The following is a 23,945-nucleotide window of genomic DNA, read 5'->3' as shown; positions in this document are numbered from 1 at the left end:
TGGAACTTGCGTGGATGGGTAATCGATGGTCAGCATGGACCCAGAAGGGCATGTTTCCAAGCTGTAACTCCAAACTAAACATTTAAGAAGCATTTAGACTGGTACATGGATAGGACAGGGTTAGAGGGATATGTGCCAAACGCAGGCAGGTGGGACTAGTGCAGATGGGACTAGTGCAGATGGGACATGTTGATCCGTGTGGGCAAGTTGGGCTGAAAGGCGTTTCAACACTGTATGACTATAACTCAGGGGGTCAGGCAGAATCTCTGAACATGGAGGGTATACTCATCCAATGATTAAATAAAGATTAGAGCAAGACATAATTTGCCTATTGGGGGAAGTCTCGACCAACAAAGTATTGTATGCTGCAGAAAGCTAGATCTCCTCCACTGAAAACCAAAACTCAACTGAAAACTACTTCTGACATAACCTTTGCTCAAAGAACTTTGTTCATTAATAAGTCATTAATAAATTGCACTCACATTCACGTTCTTCCTTTTGCATTCATTGGTTGTATTTGCTACTTCAATTACAGTAAATTGCATTTCTCTTCATGGGAACATTTCATCCTCAATCCTGAAGGACTGCCTTGGAAGAAGAAAAAGTTTCTCAATATAACCCAATTAAAAACAAGTTCAACTGATGGCTATTTCAATATAGGCATTAAGTGCAGGAGTAGGCCATTCGGCCCTTTGAGCCAGTAGCGCCATTCAATGTGATCATGGCTGATCATACACAAGCAGTACCCCGTTCCTGCCTTCTCACCATATCCCTTGACTCCGCTATCTTTAAGAACTCTATCTAACTTTCAAGCTGGGTGCAACACACTAAGGCAAAATTATTTTTTTATGAGAACATATTTTAATCAGAAATAACATGTGAAGCAATGGGAATGTAACTGTAAAGGCTTGGAGATGTTGAGCTGGTCAAATCTTCATTGAAGGAGGGAAGGTGGGTTAAGATTCGGCTGTCGAAGGTCCAGAAGTGTACCTGTGGAGGTGAGCATTCTTGCTACGTCAATGATAGAAGAGGCCAACAATGCTTTGAATACTGCACAGCTTAGAGAACCAGAAAATAGAAACCAAGAACTGCAGATGCTGGTTTATACCAAAGACTGGCACAAAGTGCTAGAATAACTCCAGCCTGACCCACTCCAGACCCAAAACGCCACCGTCCTTTTTCCCCAGAGATGTTGCCTGAACTGCTGAGTCTTTAGAGAAACTGAAAATTATTATAAAATGATTGTCATGCCACATGCACAATATCTAATAAGCGACTAGTATTTTTACCTAATGTTACACTAATGCATACGAATGAACTGCAGACGCTGCTTTTTACCGAAGATAGACACAAAATGCTGGAGTAACTCAGCCGGTCAGGAGAAAAGAAATAAGTGACGTTTCGAGTCGATACCCTACTTCAGAGAGAGCCAAGGGAGAGGGAAACTGGCCGGACTCCCTCCCCCGACACGCACACGCTGGACATCTTGAGGGTTTGAGGCAGCTGTATTACCTGCTGTGCCATTTATAGAAATATTCCACCATCAGTTGATTGCTTTGGCAGTCAAGGTCATAAAGGCATAAGTGAAAGGAGCAGAATTTGGCCATTCGGCCCATCAAGACTACTTTGTCACTCAATCATGGCTGATCTATCTCTCCTAACCCCATTCTCCTGCCTTCTCCCCATAACCCCTGACAGTACTAATCAATTCACTCTGCATTGTGAATTGTCACTACGTCAATTTGAACGTTTTGGAGCTGGAGAGGATGGAAACAATGCAACGATGAGATGGAGAGATAGAAACAAAATCTGAAAAAGAGACACGGGGTGCAGAAAGAGAGAAAAAATTGTGAAAACAGGAGATTGGAAAGTAAGACAAACTGGTACAATATAGGTGAAAAACAGGTGGGCAGGTATAAAGAGGGGAAAGTGAGGGTGTGAACAAGAGGAAGATGCGGAGTCTATATTCAGATAGTCAGAGACAAGCTGGGTGAGAAATAATACCAACAATGCAAAGGAATGGAACAGGAAAGGAATGAAATCATATCATGGCAGGTTTGGTAAGCGATTCCCAATGAAACAGAAATAACATCTTAGAGCCATGTTATACATCGGCTCAGACAGTTTTCTTCTGTGCACTCCGAAACATACATTTTCGGAATCATTATTTTTATGTCAAAACATGATGCTTGTGATCATGCCTTCCCTGCAGGGCTGATAATTGGTTACAAAGTGAACAATATTTCATTGAAGAAATGTAGCATAATGCCACCAAGTGTCATGCTGAATGAAAACAGGCTCTTTGGCTCAACGTCCATGCTAAACAAGGTGCCCCATCCAAGCTCGTCCCATCTGCTTGTGTTTGGGACATATCCCTCTCAACCTTTCCTATCCCTGTACCTGCCCACCCATCTTGAAAACTCAAGACAGACTTCAGGATTTGAATGGGATAAATTAATAAAATAAATTATATTATGTGTTTCTAAATATTTCATAATGTTTTAAAACTGATTAGTCGAACCTGCAGTTGGTAGCATCGTTGTCTTAAGTTGAGGTGAAGAAATATTTTACAAGTTATAAAAATATGACATACTCCATGAAAAACAAAGATTGGAACTGTTAAAATCATGAGTTTATTTTTGGTTATTTGTACATTCACTTTGATCATCGTGTAATTCTCAAATTCAAAATTCACATTAAAATTTCAGGGAGTTGTTTTGCTGCAACAGAGAGCAATTCTTCCCAGATCAAAAGTCATCAATCTGACTAATTTATATTAGATATATTCTTGCTACTGTTCCACTTCCCACCCACCTATAGCCAGTAAGTGTCTGTGTTTTACACCTTTCCATTCAATTTTCCATGAAAAGTAATTTTGAATTATAATACATCATAATTCCACATTTACAAAATTGTAAAAACATTTCATCCTTCCACCTATAAAAGTTCACTCTCTACTTCCTGTACAAGGCGCGAAGGAAGAGTGTAGAACAAAGCCGATGATGCTGATGGAAGCCACAGAGAGGATGGACAAGGGGCAAATGATGCTTAACATAGACAAAATGCTGGAGTAACTCAGCGGGTCAGGCAGTATCTCTGAAGAGAAGGAATAGGTGACGTTTCTGATCAGAGCCCTTCTTCAGAAGTCTGAAGAAGGGTTTCAACCCGAAACCTCACCCATTCCTTTTCTCCAGAGATGCTGCCTGACCCGCTGAGTTACTCCAGCATTTTGTGTCTATCTTTGGTGTAAATGAGCATCTGCAGTTCCTTCCAACACGGTAAATGATGCTTGGCAGATATGGGTGAAGGATACAATTTAAATGTATTGCTATTACACTACAATAACGAGCAAATAATACCAAAATTCTGTTTGGCATGATCACATTTAATGACACTTTAAAAAAAAGAATTCAAACTGGCTTGAAAGTTTTAACAAATACATTGTGCGTTGCCTCTTGGTATCTCTGATGGAGAAGGAATGTGTTGAACCATAGAGGTGACATGCACCCAAATGCTTCACAGTAACCTTTGCTGGAAGGTGTTTAGTTAAGCACCAGGCCAAGTGGTTTGCATTTCACTGGGCTGGCCTTTCGAAAAAAGCTAAATTTTACCAGAGTAACTCAGTGGGTCGGGCAACATCCCTGGAGAACATGGATAAGTCCTGTTCTCCAGTAATGCTGCCTGACGCTGCTGAGTTACTCCAGAACTCTGTTAGTTTTTGTCAACCAGCGTCTGCAGTTCCTTTTTTTTGTTTTCACTAAAAGTTACTTTTTTTGTCAAGTTCATAGGATGGTTACAGTGCAGGCAAGTCTATCCTTAATAAGAACTGCACTGATTAGCTTGACTGACTATTTCAGAAAACAGTCAAACATCAAATGCATTGATAGATCTGAAGCAGGTCAGATGAAACAAGGATAGCAAATCTCATGTGAACACAAGGAACTGCAGAGGCTGGTTTACCATCAAATTTAATTCTATGAAGGACATTAGCGATCGAGAAGAGTTTTGGCTTAACGTTCATCGTTGCTAGTGCTAGTTTTTTAAATTCTAGCCTATTCAATTACGTGGCATTCGGCTTTCTCAGCTGTGCGATGGAATTTAAATTTGTCTCCAGATCAATAATTCAGGCTAGAGGATAGCAGTCAAGTTAATCACAATGTTAGCATATACTGTTGTGGAATCCCTGAACAGAATTAATCAACATCAACAAAAGAGCACAGAAAAAGGAAAAAGACTTATCAGCAGAAAAAAAATGTGAGAACAATTATGGTTGAGGTAGGAACTGAGGAAATTCCAATACTGCCACCCGAGGCATGTCTGACTAAATAAGCTGTCAAGCTTGTTTTATACTTAGCTCTTTAGAGTTGCACCAGAGCATTGAGCTAATTTTGAATTGTTTTCCTCATCGGAAGGAAACTTTCAATTTTGGTTTCCTGCTGAGAATTCTGGAGTATTCCTCAAATCATTTCACTGTAAAAGATGTCTCCAAATATTAAAAAAACAAACACTTAAAATACTGAATGGCAACTTTTTTTTATTTTGGTTCTGGAATTAAAAAATGTCACATATTGGAACTTTCCTAGCTCAAGACATTGTGTAGCAAAAAACAAACAAAAACAAAGGTGATGGAAGAACACTGTGGAGGAAAGTGGACAGGCAACATGCGACATTTTGCGTCATGACCTTCACCTGGACTGAGAGTATAGGGAAGGTGGCCGGTATGAAGCGATAGAGATGAGGTGCGGGGCAAGGGCTGGTAAGTGATAAGCGGATCTATGTGAGGAGGGGGTTGACTCACATAACACATAAGTCAGATAAGTGTGGACCTAGCAACCAAGGCTGGAGTTTGTATTGGGAATAGGGCTGCATATTATGGAATCAGATAACAATGAAAGAGTGGAGCCACCTAATTGCTTGCCAGCTCTTGCCCCACTCCTCACCCCCTTCACACTGGCCATCTCCCCGCTACTCTCACTGCAAGTGTAGGGCCCTGACCCAAATAGTCATTTGTCCATTTCTCTCCAGACACACGTTGCCTGACCAGCAGTTCCTCCAGCAGTTTGTTCATTGCTTCAGATTCCAGCACCTGCAGTCTCTTGTTTACATCATATAGATACTTCCCTCCTCACCCCCCCCCCTCCAAAGGAATCTTTATGATCAGATTGATATTGTCCAGTTGAAACAATCCCCACCACTTGGTTAACAGGTTTAACTCGTAATGGGATGAAGAATCATCTTTATTGCCCTGAGAGAAGTAGAATCAAAGCAGATCACATACTTTGGCTGGGTCCACTCTGAGGGTTGCCATCCAAGTCACTGTCAACGCTTTGCAATTTTAATATGTCCTTGGCCAAATTGTCCTCTTGATGGCACTCCACTTCGTTCTCGTTCTCTCTCTCATTTGTTTGGTTACAGGGTAAAAGCACGGAAATCACCGAACAGGCTTGCGTTTCGTGGTGTAAATTTGGTGGTTTTAAGCCAGAGTGTTTCGGAAGGCAAGTCACAGTAGAGTTACCCTGAAGTGAGTTCAGCCTTTTCTCTTCACGATGTTGGCACAGCTCTTTTCTCTCAGGCACGTCGTTTGTATGTGCACCCGATACATCAAGAAAATATTCAAACAGTTCTTTTATGTGAGATTGTCTCCTTTTTTGAGCTGCAGCAGCACCTGGCTGAAGTGCTACATTTTCACCAGTCAATGGAGCTGCATTCACATGTTGGCTACAAGAACCAGCTTGCTCTTCGACACTGACATTTGTTGCACTTCTCGCCTTTTTAGTTCTACCTGCAGAATTTTGTGGATTGGTTCCTGGCAATTTTCTCTTCAGCTTACCACTCCCAAAAATAATGCCAGGAGGACTCGGCGATTTTGGTGGAAGCACGCCCAGTGTACGTCTTGGATTGTGTTTGCCATTCAGGTTAACTGGAGAAAAGTAGTCCTCGTACACCAACAGGTCCTCTTTGAAGGGGCAAGCGTCCTTTTCATCAGGGATGTTGTTCGCTTCCGATGGATCGTTTCTCGGTGATTTAAAATAAATAAAATCATCCTTCCATAACTTTACTTTTTTCTTTGAGCTCAACTGATTCTTGGCTCCAGTGGAAACATTTGATTTCAAGGGTGAAGCAAAATCTTTGTAAAGTTCATTAGATGCAAAATCGCTTTGCCTGAGATTGTGATCCTCTTCAGAGGCTGCTGACCTGATCGGGAGAGGTGACTGTATGATCTTGTTGCTTTGCGCATTACAAAGCCTCATGTCTGCTGCTGCGCAGTTCAAAGCTTCCACACTTCCCTCAGAATAACTGCGGCTCACTTTCTTACTACATGAGCCAACTGACGTTTCATGGCAATGGAACGCAGTTTGAGAACTTCGCCTCTTTGGAAACTGAGGTGTTGTTTTAGAAATAGACTTCCTCACTCTTCGCAGTAAGATTTTTTCGTTTTCATCCTGTGGTGATTTCACCAAATGCAGTCCCCGTGGAAAAGATTCCTGCTTGGAATGGTGACCCGTTTGCCCTTCATGAGCTTCTGCTGAAAGTGGAGCCTTGCTTTCATGAGCATATTTGCCAGAGGTTTTATTGATTGATGCAACTCCGTAATCAATTTCGTATTCTTCTGTAACAAAATAAAGAACTTAATTCTTACATGCACAATAAAGACATAAAAATACAATAGGATTAGGAAAATGGAAAACAATTACACTAACAAAATAACAGCCAAAGGAAATCAGTCAAAATAGTACTAGAATACAGAGTGGTGTCGTTTGTCATTCATCCAGTGAACCACCACCACAAATAGTTTTGAACAACTATCACTGAAAATAGTTTAACCATAGAACAGAGAACAATGCAGCACGAGAACAGGCCCTTTGGCCGACAATGTCTTCGCCGAACATGACCGCCAAGTTAGTCCCCTCCACCTGCATGTGATACATATGCCTGCATATCCGTGTGTTTATCTCAAAACCTCTCAAATGCCATGAGCATATCTGCCTCCATCACCACCCTGGCAGTGCTTTCCAGGCATTTTGTTGGCCTTTATAATAAGAATAGTTGAGTATAGGAGCAAACAGGTCCTTCTGCAGTTGTACAGGGCCCCAGTGAGACCACACCTGGACTATTTTGGTCTCCAAATTTCATGAAGGACATTCTTGCTATTGAGGGAGTGCAGCGTAGGTTTACAAGGTTAATTTCCGGGATGGCGGGACTGTCATATGCTGAGAGAATGGAGCGGCTGGGCGTTTATAAGGATGAGAGGATATCTTAATGTAAAAAATATAGAAAAAGGGTTTAGACACGCTAGAGGCAGGAAACATGTTCCCGATGTTGCGGGAATCCAGAACCAGGGGCCACAGTTTAAGAATAAGGGGTAAACCATTTAGAATGGAGAGGAGGAAAACTTTCTCACAGAGAGTTGTGAGTCTGCGAAATTCTCTGCCTCAGAGGGCGGTGGAAGCTGGTTGGAGACGTGAATTGGCCAAGATTGACTGGCAATTAATTCTAAAAGGGTTGACGGTGGATATGCAATGGAGGACATTTAAAGACTGCATGGATGAACTACAAAAATTGTTCATCCCAGTTTGGCAAAAGAATAAATCAGGGAAGGTAGTACATCCGTGGATAACAAGGGAAATCAGGGATAGTATCAAAGCGAAGGATGATGCGTACAAATTAGCCAGAAAAAGCAGCATAGGATTGGTGTACCATGACACCCAGGTCTGGGAGAAATTCAGAGACCAGCAGAGGAGGACAAAGGGCTTAATTAGGAGAGGAAAAATAGATTATGAAAGAAAACTGGCAGGGAACATAAAAACTGACTGCAAAAGTTTTTATAGATATGTGAAAAGAAAGAGATTAGTTAAAACAAATGTAGGTCCCTTGCAGTCAGAAACAAGCGAGTTGATCATGGGGAACAAGGATATGGCGGACCAATTGAATAACTACTTTAGTTCCGTCTTCACTAAGGAAGACATAAATAATCTGCCGGAAATAGCAGGGGACCGTGGGTCAAAGGAGTTGGAGGAATTGAGTGAAATCCAGGTTAGCCGGGAAGTGGTGTTGGGTAAATTGAATGGATTAAAGGCCGATAAATCCCCAGGGCCAGATAGGCTGCATCCCAGAGTACTTAAGGAAGTAGCTCCAGAAATAGTGGATGCATTAGTAATAATCTTTCAAAACTCTTTAGATTCTGGAGTTGTTCCTGAGGATTGGCGGGTAGCAAACGTAACCCCACTTTTTAAGAAGGGAGGGAGAGAGAAAACGGGGAATTACAGACCAGTTAGTCTAACATCGGTAGTGGGGAAACTGCTAGAGTCAGTTATTAAAGATGGGATAGCAGCATATTTGGAAAGTGGTGAAATCATTGGACAAAGTCAGCATGGATTTACAAAAGGTAAATCATGTCTGACGAATCTTATAGAATTTTTTGAGGATGTAACTAGTAGCGTGGATAGGGGAGAACCAGTGTATGTGGTGTATCTGGACTTCGAGAAGGCTTTCGACAAGGTCCCACATAAGAGATTAGTATACAAACTTAAAGCACACGGCATTGGGGGTTCAGTATTGATGTGGATAGAGAACTGGCTGGCAAACAGGAAGCAAAGAGTAGGAGTAAACGGGTCCTTTTCACAATGGCAGACAGTGACTAGTGGGGTACCGCAAGGCTCAGTGCTGGGACCCCAGCTATTTACAATATATATTAATGATCTGGATGAGGGAATTGAAGGCAATATCTCCAAGTTTGTGGATGACACTAAGGTGGGGGGCAGTGTTAGCTGTGAGGAGGATGCTAGGAGACTGCAAGGTGACTTGGATAGGCTGGGTGAGTGGGAAAATGTTTGGCAGATGCAGTATAATGTGGATAAATGTGAGGTTATCCATTTTGGTGGCAAAAACAGGAAAGCAGACTATTATCTAAATGGTGGCCGACTAGGAAAAGGGGAGATGCAGCGAGACCTGGGTGTCATGGTACACCAGTCATTGAAAGTAGCCATGCAGGTGCAGCAGGCAGTGAAGAAAGCGAATGGTATGTTAGCTTTCATAGCAAAAGGATTTGAGTATAGGAGCAGGGAGGTTCTACTGCAGTTGTACAGGGTCTTGGTGAGACCACACCTGGAGTATTGCGTACAGTTTTGGTCTCCAAATCTGAGGAATGGCATTATTGCCATAGAGGGAGTGCAGAGAAGGTTCACCAGACTGATTCCTGGGATGTCAGGACTGTCTTATGAAGAAAGACTGGATAGACTTGGTTTATACTCTCTAGAATTTAGGAGATTGAGGAGATAGCATCTTATAGAAACTTACAAAATTCTTAAGGGGTTGGACAGGCTAGATGCAGGAAGATTGCTCCCGATGTTGGGGAAGTCCAGGACAAGGGGTCACAGCTTAAGGATAAGGGGGAAATCCTTTAAAACCGAGATGAGAAGAACTTTTTTCACACAGAGAGTGGTGAATCTCTGGAACTCTCTGCCATAGAGGGTAGTTGAAGCCAGTTCATTGGCTATATTTAAGAGGGAGTTAGATGTGGCCCTTGTGGCTAAGGGGATCAGAGGGTATGGAGAGAAGGCAGGTACGTGATACTGAGTTGGATGATCAGCCATGATCATATTGAATGGCGGTGCAGGCTCGAAGGGCCGAATGGCCTACTCCTGCACCTAATTTCTATGTTTCTATGTTTCTCTGGATACTTTCAAGAGAGAGCTAGATAGGGTTCTTGATGATACCGGAGTCAGGGGATATGGGGAGAAGGCAGGAACGAGATACTGGTTGGGGATGATCAGCCATGGTCAAATTGAATGGCAGTGTCATTCCCAATGGCCTACTCCTGCACCTATTGTCTATTATCCACTGCCTTCTGCATAAAAAAAACCTGCCCCACTCATCTCCTTTAAACTTTGTCCCTCTCACCTTAAAGCTATGCCCTCTCGTCCTGGACATTTCCACCCTGGAAAAGGATGCACTGACTGTCTCCCCATCTATGCCTCTCATAATTGTATACGTTCTATCTGGTCTGCCCTCAGCCTCTGACATTCCAGGGAAAACGATCATGTTTGTCCAACCTCTCCTATAGGAAATAGTCTCTAATCCAAGCAGCATTCTGTTAAATCTCTTCTGCACCCCCCACATCCTCCTGTGTATGTTTGGGGCAAACAAGAACTGTCATAATAGTTCAAATACAGCTTAATAAAAGTCCTATAAAGCTGCATCATGACTTCTGAACCCTTGTACTCAATGCCCTGACTGATGAAGGCAAACATACCACGCGCCTTCTTTGCCACTGTCTACTTATATTGCCACGTTCTTCATCCCTAGACTCTGCTATTTGCTACACCCGCTTGTGCTCAACTTAGTCCTATCTTACATTAATCAAGTGGAACTCAACAGACTAATCAGTAACGCTCTTCATCCTACTTCCCCCCCACTCTGCATTGCTAACCTGGTTGATCACTACAATGACTGTTTATCCCACTCATTAAACTCCTTGGCTCCTCTGAAAACCCGTACGTACAGTCTCTTTTAGCAGGTCATCTCCGTGGTACACTCCTGAACTCCGCCATATGAAAATGGTGGGCCGGCGTCTGGAGAGACTTACAAAGAAAACTGGACTAACCATTCACCACCAAATGCATACAGATCATCTTCTCGCATATAAAAATGCCCTGACTGCTGCTAAATCCTCCTACTACAACATCATCAACAACAGTGAAAATAACACTCGGAATTTATTCTCCACTGTCAACAAACTACTTAAGCCTCCTGAAACCGCGAATCACCTCACCTCCACTGCTCAGTGTAAAACGTTTTTGGACCTCTTCAGTACCAAAATCACCAGCATTCATCACCAATTGAACTCTTTCTCAGCTTCTGCTCACAACAGTCCACCCTGGACTCCCCACTCTCCACCCTATCTACTTTCCAGCTTCCAACAGTCGAAGAAATAACTAAACTCATCACGAAGTCCAAGAACTCCTCCTGCTTGCTTGATCCCATCCCGACTGTCCAGGTTAAATCCTGTCTGCCCTCTATCTCACCCATCATAACATCCATAATTAACTCCTCCCTATCAACTGCTACGGTCCCTACATCTCTCAAAACAGCTTCTGTCACCCCGATTCTAAAAGAACAGGTTCTGATCGAAACAATCCAAATAACTACCGCCCCATCTCCAACCTCCCATTCATCACTAAACTTCTGAAAAGGACAGTAGCGACACAACTTCAAGTCCACCTTCAAAACAATAACCTCTATGAACCATTTCAGTCCGGTTTTCACCACAATCACAGCACTGAAACAGCCTTGGTAAAAATTACAAATGATCTCCTTCTCGCAGCTGACACCGGCCACTTATCCATCCTGATCCTCCTCGACCTCACAGCAGCCTTTGACACCATCTCCCACCCAATTCTTCTGGAACGTCTATCTGCCACCGACATCAACAACAATGCACTACTTTGGTTCAGGTCCTATCTACACGACAGAAAACAGTTCATCCAGGGAAATAAAGTCACATCCACAACTGCCACAGTCACCCATGGTGTTCTTCAGGGATCGGTGCTGGGGCCACTGCTTTTTATCATCTATATTCAACCTCTTGGCAATATTCTCCGTCATTTTGGAATCAATTTTCACTGCTACGCCGATGATACACAACTTTACCTCTCCACAAAACCAAACACCTCCCTTCCCCCAACTGCCCTCACCACCTGTCTTCAAGCTATCAGCAACTGGATGTCACTCAACCTTCTAAAACCCAATGGAAATAAAACAGAAATCATGCTAATTGGCTCAAAGTCCACACTCTCCAAAACCCACCCGTTCACCATTTCAGTTGATGGCTCACCCATACCCACCTCCTCCCATGTCAAAAGTCTCAGCGTCATTCTGGACAGTACACTTTCCTTTGGCCCCCACATCAGCAATATCACACGCTCTGCATACTTTCATCTCCGCAACATCTCCAGACTCCGCCCCTCCCTCGCCAAAGACAATACAAAAGTCCTCATCCACGCTCTGGTCACATCCCGCATCAATTACTGCAACGCCCATCTTCCTTTGCACCTCCAATAAACTTCTTCATCGCCTCCAATGCATTCACAACTCTGCAGCCCGGATCATCACCCGCACCAGATCATCGGACCACATCACACCCATCCTCACTCAGCTTCACTGGCTCCCTGTGCACCACCGGATTAACAACAAGATTTTACTGCGGACCTTCAAAGCCCTACACCACCTTGCTCCCCAATACCTCTCTGACCTGCTGCTACCATACACTTGTTCCTCCTCAGCTGCAATTTTAACTGTCCCCACATTTAGACTCAGCATCATGGGTGCCAGAGCCTTCAGCTGCTCTGCCCCACGTCTCTGGAACACTCTCCCACCTCCCATCCGTCACCTGGACACTATCGATCAATTCAAATCACAACTCAAAACACACCTGTTTAGATTAGCATACCGACATAACTTCCACCATGTTCACCCTGATTTTAATGACTTAAAATGTTTTGTGTATTTTTATTTATTTTTTATTTTTTTTTAAATCAACTTGATTTTAATATTGATAAATGTATTGTGATTTTATGTCCTGTAAGGTGTCCTTGGGTGTCCAGAAAGGCGCCAGCAAATAAAATGCATTATTATTATTACAGTATCCCACGTGTTTGGCTGAACTTAAAAATGTCGCCCAGCTGGTGACAATGCATTCAACCCGACTTTAATCTCCAGGTGATAGACGCCAAGTGCTGGAGTAACAGAATGGGTCAAGCAGCAGGATGGGGAAAAAGGATGGGTGACATTTCAGGTCTTCAGACTGAAAGTGTGGGGCGGGAATCAGTTAAGAAAAAGCTAAAACAAAGCAGGGTCGGCAACAGATGGTTAAGGAAAGGTGGAGCTCATAATGGCCCATTGCTGGCTGTGGAAGAGGTGGCAACATAAAAACATAGAAGTCCAGAGGTGTTGCCTGACCCACGGAGTTATTCCAGCACTTTGTGTCTATCTCGGTATAAACCAGCATTGGCAGTACCTTCCTACACACTTTAATCTCCTTGAAATTGTTTCATGTGCATCTGGACCATTAAGTAGCCTATAGACCATGAAAATGTTGCAGTTAAATCTAAAAAGGTTATCCATTTTAATAGAACAAACAGAAAAACAAAACTATTTGAAGTACTAATGACTGGTTTTAGAGTCTGAGGGGAAACACAGAAACTGACCCTGGGGACATTTGGCCAATCAATCTATTAACCAGTACCTTTTGGATATGGGAAGAAACCAGAGCACTCAGAGAAAATTCATGGGAAGAACATGTAAACTCATGCAGAGAGCATTAAGGGCGGCACGGAGGCGCACCAGTAGAGTTGCTGCCTTAGAGGCAGACCCGAGTTAGATCCCGATTATGGGTGCTGTCTGTACGGAGTTTGTACGTTCTCCCCGTGGTTTTCCCTGGGAACTCCGGTTTCCTCCACACTCCGAAGACGTGCAGGTTTGTAGGCTAACTGGCTTCTGTAACATTGTCCCTAGTCAATCAATCAATCAGTTTTATTCGTCACATTGCACATAAAGTGCAAGTGAAATGAATTTGTCAGCAGCGGTACAATGATAAAGAACACACAAACACAATAAAAATGTAACACAAATATCCACCACAGCATTCATCATTGTGGTGGAAGGCACGGAAATTGGCCAGTCCTCCTCCATTTTCCCCCGTGGTCGGGACCTCAACCCTCCGCAGCCGTCGCTGCGTGCGTCCAGATGGTAAAGGACAAGGTAAAAGTCAAGGGAAATCCAGGATCGGCTCTTCCCTACCGGAGACCACGGCTTCAGGCTGGTGTAGGCCGCAGGCCGGCGGTCGAAGATTTAAAGTTCGCGCCGCAGTCAGAAGCACCGCAGACTGCAGGGCCGACAGACGAAGCTCCCCCCCAGGGGCGATGGTAAGTCCACGCCGGGCCCGCGGTAGAAGTTGGCCGCGGGCCGGCATTCGGAGCTTCTTCTTCTCCCAGGTCCCCCCACGAGGGATCCCGGGCTGCGGACGACGTGCCAGCTGGAGCTTTGCAGACCGCGGCTTCAGGCTGCCGGTTGCTGCGGGCCAGCGAAACGGAGCGCTCCCCCTCCGGCGAGCCCCAGCGAGGGCTCACCCGCTCCACGCCGTGAGTCCACGCTGCGCCCGCCGCTGAAGCCCCAGTCGCGTCTCCGGGAAAGTCCGCGCCGATCCTTGTTGTTAGGCCACGGGGGAGGCGACCTGGAAAAAGTCGCCTCTCCATGGAGGAGGCGACCGAAGCGGTTTCCCCCTCACCCACACCACCCCCACACAAAACGCACAGAGGAACATTAAAAACATACATTAAACCATACTAAAAAACAAAAAAGTAGAAGAAAACGGACACGCTGCTGACAGGGCACCGGCTTGCAGCGCCCCCACCGACCTATGCGTGTAGGATAGCGTATTAGCGTGCGGGGATTGCTGGTTAGCGCTGGCTCGGTGGGTCCGTGCTCTATCTCTGAACTAAACCAAGAATGCAGATCAGGAGGGAACCTGGGTCACTGCAGCTGTGAGGCAGGTCTCTATTAGATGTGCCATTGCCATGCCCACCCTGGTGTTTGTTCGTATGTGATATTTCCTTTGGTTTTGAGCAGCAGCAACACCATCGGGCTGAAGGATCATGTTGGCTTTATCATTGCTATTTTTGTTAGCCAGGAGAACTGCAAAGATTCATCATCTTCATAAACACTGGACTTCAATGCACAAATGAATTCTCCACTGACTCATTTTCTCCAGGTTTCAGAATACATGTCCGTCCACTGAAGACCGGGATGGAGAGGAATCTCTTTTGAGGATTGTGAATCTTAGTAATTCTCTATGCAAGAAGGTGAACGTTGAGTCATGAACTACACAAGGCTGAGATAGATCTAGATAGCAAGGGATGCAAGAGTTATACAATCTGACCGGACTTTGGCTCAACAATCAGATGAGTCACTATGCTAATCAATGATGGGGCAGGCCTGCGGAGCTGCGTAACCAACTCCTGCTTTTCCTTATGTTCTTGCATAACACTGCCTTGGAGATACGGTTGTCAGTCTCCACAGAGACGCCCTCGATTCTTAAGTTGCAGATATTGCTCATTTGTTTTGCATGGTCACATTCTTTACTCTTTGTAAAGGTGGATTGAAAACCATGCCATTAGTATCCAACACATTTAAATCATTTCAATACACACCACTGATTTTCTAGTATCCTTGGTTCCAGATCCTTTCTGGATTATTCATTTTTGCTGGACCAACAGAGGTCACATCCTCCGATAGGAATCCAACAGTCTGCCAGGGTGCTGAAACACCGGCCTGTAAATTCGGCCTTTGAAGTAGGCTATGGGAATGGGTTTGTCGGCTACGGTTGGGCCAGAGTTCCAGAGCCTTGGCCGCAGATCTGCTGCCTTTCCGGCCTAGGTGCCACATTCTCAGGGGGTACCGGGCAGGGGGCTTAAAAGAGGGATTTCATGTGCGTTCTTGTTATTTTGTCAGGATTAATGGATGTGCTAGACAAAACAGTCACTGGAAAATCGGTGGTGGGCCAGTGAAGGATTTTATGTCAATAGAGTGAAGAGAAATTAATCATATTTCACTGAAATACCATAAAATCCTATATTGTAAATGACTTGAATGTGTTAGTACCAAGTGCATGGTTTTAAATTCACCAATTTGAGTGAACTACGATTTATTTCTCTTCACTCAGATACAATTTTACAATTCTTCATATATTAAATCGGAAGCTAGCCGGAACAAAATGTACTAAAAACCTGCTCCACTTCTGCCTCGCGAGGAGTCCCAAGTCCAAGGGTATGCCCGCCTTCTCAAGAGAAGTTGTAGGAAAGGAATCAGCAAGATGATATGTAGGGAATGAACAGATGTTAAGGTTGGTTGACCTCAAAGGAGAATCATCAACCATTTAGACAAGATGCACCCAAGATGCCAGTGGTCATATGAAAATAAACTTTTGCCTATGATTATGTAGTAGTAATCCTCTTCAGATGATGATCCCAAAAATCAGACCTCCTGACCTCGGTTATCATCTGTGAAGGGTTTGCATATTCTCCCTGTTACCGAATGAGTTTCCTCTGAAAGCTCTGGTTTGCTCCCACATCCCAAAGATGAGCAGGTTTGCAGGTTAATTAGCTTCTAAAATGTAAATTGTCCCTAGTGCGTATGATAGCGTTAGCGTGCAGGGCAATCACTGATCGGCACGGACTTGGTGGGCCGAAGGGCCTGTTTCCATGCTGTATCTCTAAACTAAACTAAGGGCCAGACATCCGGCAAGCTCAGAAATCATTGAGGTGAGAATGCAGTGAGGTGAGAAGTTGAGGCCTTTGTAGAGGGCAGATAGCTCAGCGACGGAGGGGATGGTGAAGGCACAGCAGGTGTTGTTATAAAATTATTACAGCTGTATGAATTATTACAGCTGTATGAACGAGAGACCTGCAGATCAGTGAGCAGCACATCAAACTTGAGACAATAAACCAAAAAATATAATGAATAGGAATTTAAAGAACTATGAACTAATAAATAAGTGAAATTAGTTACTTTAGTAGTACAGACAGTGTGGAAAGAAGCCTTTCAGTCCACCGAGTCCATGCCAACCAGAAAGAAATCAACCCGTACACTAACACTATCCTCCACACGACGGACAATTTACACTTTGCAGAAGCTCATTAACTTGCAAACCTGCACGTCTTTGGGCCTGGGGGCGGAAACCGGAGCACCCAGAAAAAGCACAGAGAGAATGTACAAACTTCGTACAGACAGCACCCAAAGGTCAGGATCGTACCCGGGTCTCTGGTGCTGTAATCAATGACTCAATGGTGATTTATTTGTCACATGTGCAACTACACAGTGAAATTCTTTTTGCATATTTACACATGCAGGCACCAACTCTACTGTTGCTCCACTGTGCTACCCTACAGTCAAATATGTGAAGAAAGAAAAAAAGGCATGGGAAGAGAACAAGAGGGCAGGTCACACTTAGAGAATGGGAAGTCATGGGTTGTCAAGAGAACCAGTAAAAAACTAAAATGGATCAAATGGTCCCCAGCTGGGCTGCATCATTACACAGTTCCATTTGCTACAATATCTTGTCCGCAGATCTCACAATTTCAACCTTTTTTCGGATCAGTTCTACTGAAAATAAATACACCCCCCATCACAGGTACACAAGATGAACAATCCTTGGCATTTTTAATTAAATATAATGAAAATGTAAATAGTTCAGCTGCTACATCTTTTATTCCACTTACCTTCAAACAATGCTTTTGCTATAGCTGATGGAGGTTCCCCAAGAGCTGGTTGGCAAGGAGAGAGGGCAGAAGCTGATAATGTCAACAGAGACTTCCGAGAAGCTGAAAAACAAGAAACATGCATAATTATATCAGGCCCAACGATGATAAGCAATATTTGGATACTCCAATCAATGCAAACCAATATACAGACAACAGTGATGCTGTGGCAGTAGAGTTGATGTCTTCTAGCGCCAGACACACGGTATTGATCATAAGCTCAGTTGCTGTCTCTGCGCAATCCATACTTTCTCTGCGTGACAGTGTGGGTTTTCTCAGGGTGCTCCAGTTTCCTCTCACATTCCAAAGATGCGCAGGTTTGTAAGTTAATTGGCTTCTGTAAATTGTCCCTAGTGGGTAGAATAGTGCTAGTATACAGGTGATCCCTGGTCAGCATGGACTCAGTGCCGAAGGGATGTTTCCACATTGTATCTCTAAACTAAACAGGTTTCTAAAGAGAAAGCAGAATGACCAATCTAATAAAAATAATCCAGAGCCAAGTTAGAATGTTTCAAAGTATTTTGAAATGTGGAGTTGAATATAGATACGTATGCAATTTAACTCCTTGAGCATGACTTGTTTATTTTAAATCAGTACAATGGCTTTGGATCAATTATCCCTCAATATCTTGCTCGGTGAAAATCCATCTTTCCCAAAAAACACAATCAATTTATGCAGACATTTTTCACATTCCCACAGCCCATTGCAACATAATGGGATGCAAAAAACAATACATTTTTATACAGTTGAAGGTGAAAGGATACTCGTAGGGGGCGCTGTCCTGTGCATGGCTGCCCAGTCAGCAGCTGTCTGTCTTTTCATCTTTTTATTTTTATTTTAAGTTAGTTAAAGTGTTTTGTTTGGAGGGCTAGACTTTTTTTATGTGGGGGGTGGGGGAAACTACCTTTCAGTGTCGCTACCTGGTCGGAGAGGCAGCTTTTGTCCGGGCTGCAGCTTCGACCCGTCCTCGTTTCCTGTCGGGACCGCCCAGAACCTCGGCTTCGGCGGCGGCACAGCGCTGGAGCGCTATCGCGGAGCGGGCGATGCCTTGCCCGGGTCGCCGCGCTGGAGCTCCGGTGAGCTGAAGATCGCTGAGGAAAACATTGCGGAGCTGCGGGACTGTGGAGCGACCAGCTGCGGGCAGCAGCGCTGACTTCACACCGGGAGCCTGGGATCTCTTGATGAGATAGCCAGTTGTGGAGCTCCTACTAGCGCGGCCGTGTTGGCTTCGGAAGCCGCGGCCTCCAGTACGGAAGCGGCCGTTCCAGGGTTCCCAAGCCGCTGAGAGGACTCTCCCGACGCCGGAGCAACATCACCCGGCGAGAACGGCCTGGAACATCGGGCCTCCGTAGAGGCAACTGTGGAGGCCTCAACAGGCCTGACTATGGGTGAACTGGGGTTGGGGACTGGATTTTGTGCCTTCCCTCATAATGGGAACCATTGTGGGGGGGATGTTCTTTATGTTTAAAACTCTTATTAATGTTATGTCTGTATTCCTTCTTTATGTGCTGCTAAATGGCAAGAAGCATTTCTCTTCACTACACCTAGGTGTATGTGAATGTGACCAATAAAATACCTTTGACCTTTGAAGGAAGAAATATTAGTCGCATCACCTACTTTCAGTGTGAGAGATACAACGGCGGCAATGTTGTGAAGTAGCATGGCAGCGATGCCGATGAAAGCAAGGTTCAATGCAGGAATAGAAATACAGGCAATGTAAGGCAGAGATAGAACAGGAACGTCACTGTATAAAAGGAATTACTTTAGATTTTTCTTTGCACTCAAGGATATTAACAATAAATTCCCAACTGCACATCAGGAGCTCCTGACGACGGCTTAGTTTTAGTTTAGAGATACAGAGTGAAAACATAGGCCGACAGAGTCTGCGCCAACTCGCGATCACCTGTTTACCTGTTCCATCCTGCACACTCGAGACAATTTACATACGCCAATTAACCTACAAACCTGCACGTCTTTGGAATGTGGAAAGAAACCGGTGCACTGGGAGAAAACCCATGCGGACATATGAATAGGTGATGTTTCGGGTCTGAAGAAGCGTCTCCACCCAAAACATCATGTATCCATGTTCTCCAGGGATGCTGCCTGACCCGCCGAGTTACGCCAGCACTTTTTGTCCTTTCGTAAAAATGAAAACAAAAACACAGAATTTACTTAAAACATTAAACCATAACTCAATTCAAGAGAATGCAAATTAACATGCACCTTTCTCCATCACTGACTTTCCTCTCTATTGAAATAAATAGGTTCACTATTCCGGCATCAGATCTAACCAGGTACAGATCCAGCAAGCAGGTACAGTATGTCAGAATGTATGCTGAACAAAGTTCTCATCTACCTGTAGAGGTCCATGAAAATTCATTATCAAGCATTACCAATCTCCTGTTTGGAACATCCAGCTAGTTTGGAAAGTTAACATTTGCAAAGGGAATCATGAACTTAGTGGCACATACAGAGTGACGTCATTAGCGTGGCACAAAACCACCAATGCTTGCCAGTTGATTCAGGCTACAAAGTATCAGAAAATAGAAAAACCTGAATCACCTGCGAACGGTACAAAAGACGTCTCCATTACAATGCAATGGTTACAGGCTTTTAGTCAAAATTGAATTGTCCACTAACAGATCCCATGTCAAGCAAGCAGGTGAGCTTAAGAAAAGAATTATGCGTTGACAAAACATAATTTTGCTTTCTTGAAAGAGCTGGTCCACACATCATATAGCTAAAAAGTCATTTAGTAGTTAGACAAAACAGACTTTTCTTCCCAAAGGCATCTGGGATTAGCTCCATTTGTGATATAATAAATACTTGTTCCCCCCTCCTATCAAGGATACCATGTTTTAAACACATAGTTTACTGCTGTTTATATTGCAGCGAATTGTAGATGCATCAGTCCATCCCGCAAACCAACCTCCCATGCATTTACTCCATCTACACTTCAAGCTGCCTCGGCAGTGCCAACACCATAATCAAGGACCAGTCTCACCGCTGACACTCCCGCTTCTCCCCTCTCCCATCAGGCAAGGAGTACAGAAGTGTGAAAACACACACCTCCAGATTCAGTTTCTTTCCAACTGTTATCAGGCAACTGAACTATCCTCTCATCAACTAGAGATTAGTCCTAACCTACCATCTACCTCATTGGAGTTATTGCATTAAACGTTATTCTCTTTATCCTGTATCTGTACACAGTGGACAGCTTGATTGTAATTATGCAGTCTTTCCAATGACTGGATGCATGCAACAAAAAAGATTTTCACTGTACCTCACTACACATGACAATAAAGTAAGATTGATTAGGGAAGAAGTGCAGGCTTATTGAGAATGTAAATGCATGCTGGGCACAGAGTCAGTGAATATTCCTCCAGACCGAGATGTGGAACAGTGCCCGGACTCTCAAACTCTTCAGACCAAGCAACACAGCGGTAAAGTTGCTACCTAACAGTGTCAGAGAACTGGGTTTGATCCCGACTATGGCGCTGCATGAACAGTTTGCACGCTCTTCCTGTGACCGGGTTAGTTTTCTCCAGGTGCTCTGGTTTCCTCCCGCACTCCAAAGAAATACAAGTTTGTAGGTTAAATGGCTTCTGAAAATTGTTCCTAGTGTGTAGGATAGAACTAATCTACTGGCGATCGCTGGTAGGCGAGACTTGGTGGGCCGAAGGGTCTGTTTCCGCGCTGTATCTCCAAACTAAAAACTAAAACTAAGCTGGCATCAGGAGTTCCTGACGTACATTTGAAGGACATGTGAGACTCATTATTTTGCTTATAGTTTGAATAAATGTTTTATTTTTTAATCTTATATGATTGAGGTGTTCTTTCTTCATCATTGATCCAAATCCTCAAAACTTATTTGAATCAATACACCCACATGCTCACAAAAACTCTGAGTTAATAAAGAACCAATTTGCAATTTCATATTGTATGCAAGAAATCAAAGGAAACTGGTGTCAACACTGCATGGAAAAATTCTATTTTTGGCAGATTCATTTGTGAATTTTTGTTGTTTGAATTGTATTCGTCTTTCAAACGGCCTCAGTTAATTGCATATAAAGGCAAGTCTAACTTGTATCCTCAGAGCACTTGGAGCACTGCTGAGACACCATTTGGAGGATTTAGAAGGATCATTCCAAATACAGCATTCATTAGATGTGTTTACAGCCTCAAAATAGTTTCTTAAATTGAACTATTGCTTCAACAGAACTCAACAAATACCCAGAGAAAAGAAAAATAATTTCCTTACAGCATTTCATTTACAGCCTACTGACAAAAGCTAAACATTAAATCATCATGGTCATCAATATGGCGGCATGGTGACGCAGCAGTAAGAGTTGCTGCATTACAGCAACAGAGTCCCGGGTTCGATCCTGACTATGGGTGCTATCTGTACGGGGTTTATGCTTTCTCCCTGTGACCGGCATGGGTTTTTTCCGGGTGCTCTGGCTTCCACCCACACTTCAAAGACGTACAGGTTTGTAGGTTAATTGGCTTCAATAAATTGTCCCTAGTGTGAAGGATAGTGTGAAGGATACAGGGTGATCACTGGTTGGCGTGGAATCGGTGGGCCAAAGAGTGTGTTTCCACACTATCTCGATAGTCTAAAAGGTCTAAAGTCTAAATTTGATGGGTAATGGCAGCAGATGGGATGAATCTGCCAGTATTTATCCACACGTGCCATCAACCACTGGGATCCCACAAGATTGGATCTGTTATCTTGTTCCCCCTCTACAGGGTCAACTAGCTTATGCATGCAAATACACAGTATAATTAAAATATGCAACTTTGTTTTATTGCCCTATCTTAAGCGGGTAGGGTCACTTGGCCAGCAAGGCAAAACTAGGGGGCGTGACTTAGACAGTGGTCAAACCTTTATCCTGCTGTTGTTCTAGTTCATATATGTGCCAGTAGTTGAGTGCACAAGAACGTGCCACCACATATGTCCTCACCATTCTGTATTCAGTTCAGCAAGCTCAATATGTTAATTAGGTCAAGTGCACAACTTCTCTGTCACATTCGCAGTAAATTTGAATCCATTGCTTCAGGAAACATTATAATTGGGGCGGCACAATAGCGCAGCGGTAGAGTTGCTGCCTTACAGCGTCAGAGACCCGGATTTGATCCTGACTACAGGTGCTGTCTGTACGGAGTTTGTACATTCTCCCCGTGACCGCGTGGGTTGTCTCCGGGTGCTCCTAATTCCTCCCACATCACAAAGACCTACTGATTTGTCGGTAAATTGGCCTCGGTAAGAATTGTAAGTTGTTCCTAGTGTGTAGGATAGTGCTAGTGTACTTGTCGGCGTGGTGTCCGCACTGTGTCTCAAAACAGTAACTAAACTAAAAGTCGATATTTTCCCCCCCCAAGTAATCCCACACAAAATCTCATGCTGTTTAATAATCAGCATGTGTCCAATTACCATTTTATCAGTAAATAATACAAATTGAAGACATGTTCACCTAAATAAGAATAAAGTAATATCTTCAAGTCCTGAAATCATATGCTCGAACTCACCGGTAGGGGATGGGTTTTCTCTTTTTTCTTTAATTTCCTTCAATCTCTTTTCCATTCCACAGAAACGATTGAGAGGAACAGGTTCAACATTGTCGTTAATAAGACCTGCAGCTTCCTCTTCAAGTGAGAGCAAATTCAGATCAGCTCCTTTGAAAATAAAAAATGCAATTTTAAGTGGGACTGAGAAAATAATGGGTGCAATTCCACAATCCGAATCATGATCCTCTCCTTGTCTTGGTGAAATTTTTAATGGCGCACAAAAGATTCAAGAGTCAGTTAGTATATTTTACGTGGAATATTTGGTTATATTTTTTTACAGCAGTGAGAACATGTCACTGATCTAGATTCAGGTTCTGTGAAAGAGAAATGCAAACTAAACCCAATGTTGTACCTTCTCTTGCATCTTCCTCTGCATCAATTATTCATTCAAAACACTCTCATTGATTATTTCCTATGATTACATTTTCAAAGGTTACACCAATATCCTGTTAACCAAAGGGTGATCTCTTCCCCCATCAACACTTGTAAGTCAATGGGGGAAAGTTACTGACCCCCTCACTCTCTACCCCACCACCCCACCCACCAATATTGCTCCATTTACCATTAAAAACTTTCATAATTTTTTAAGGCAGACAAAAAAACTGGAGAAACTCAGCGGGTGAGGCAGCATCTATGGAGCGAAGGAAATAGGCGACGTTTCGGGTTGAGACCCTTCTTCAGACTCATTTGAGGTTGGGGGGGGGGTGGGTGGGTGGGGGGGGGAAGAAGGAAGAGGCAGAGACAGTGGGCTGATGAAGAGCTGGGAAGGGGAGTAGAAAGCAGGGACTACCTTAAATTGGAGAAGTCAATGTTCATACCGCTGGGGTATAAACTAACCAAGCGAAATATGAGGTGCTGCTCCTCCAATTTACAGTGGGCCTCACTCTGGCCATGGAGGAGGCCCAGGACAGAAAGGTTGGATTCGGAAAGGGAGGGGGAGTTGAAGTGCTGAGTCACCAGGAGATCAGGTTGGTTATTGCGAACCGAGCGGAGGTGTTGGGCGAAGCGATCGCCAAGCCTACGCTTGGTCTCACCGATGTAGAGCAGCTGATACCTAGAGCAGCA

General features: G+C 43.9%; 1 protein-coding gene across 1 annotated transcript in view; it reads right to left on the bottom strand.

The window, feature by feature from the left end:
* Positions 1–206: 206 nt before the first annotated feature.
* Positions 207–23,945, bottom strand: part of LOC129697527 (microcephalin-like) — a 46,298-nt gene continuing 22,559 nt past the window's right edge. The window contains exons 7-10 of the mRNA XM_055636178.1: positions 22,842–22,988; positions 17,274–17,375; positions 5,279–6,610; positions 207–588 (exon numbers count right to left, since the gene is read on the bottom strand). Of these exons, the coding sequence (XP_055492153.1) occupies positions 530–588; positions 5,279–6,610; positions 17,274–17,375; positions 22,842–22,988 (1,640 nt within the window). The 3' untranslated portion in view covers positions 207–529. The remainder of the gene's footprint in view (positions 589–5,278; positions 6,611–17,273; positions 17,376–22,841; positions 22,989–23,945) is intronic.

Source organism: Leucoraja erinacea, chromosome 5 (genome assembly GCF_028641065.1).
Source record: "Leucoraja erinacea ecotype New England chromosome 5, Leri_hhj_1, whole genome shotgun sequence".
Classification (NCBI taxonomy): Eukaryota; Metazoa; Chordata; class Chondrichthyes; order Rajiformes; family Rajidae; genus Leucoraja; species Leucoraja erinaceus.
The sequence above is the reverse complement of the archived record's forward strand: the minus strand, read 5'-3'. Positions and strand labels throughout refer to the sequence as shown.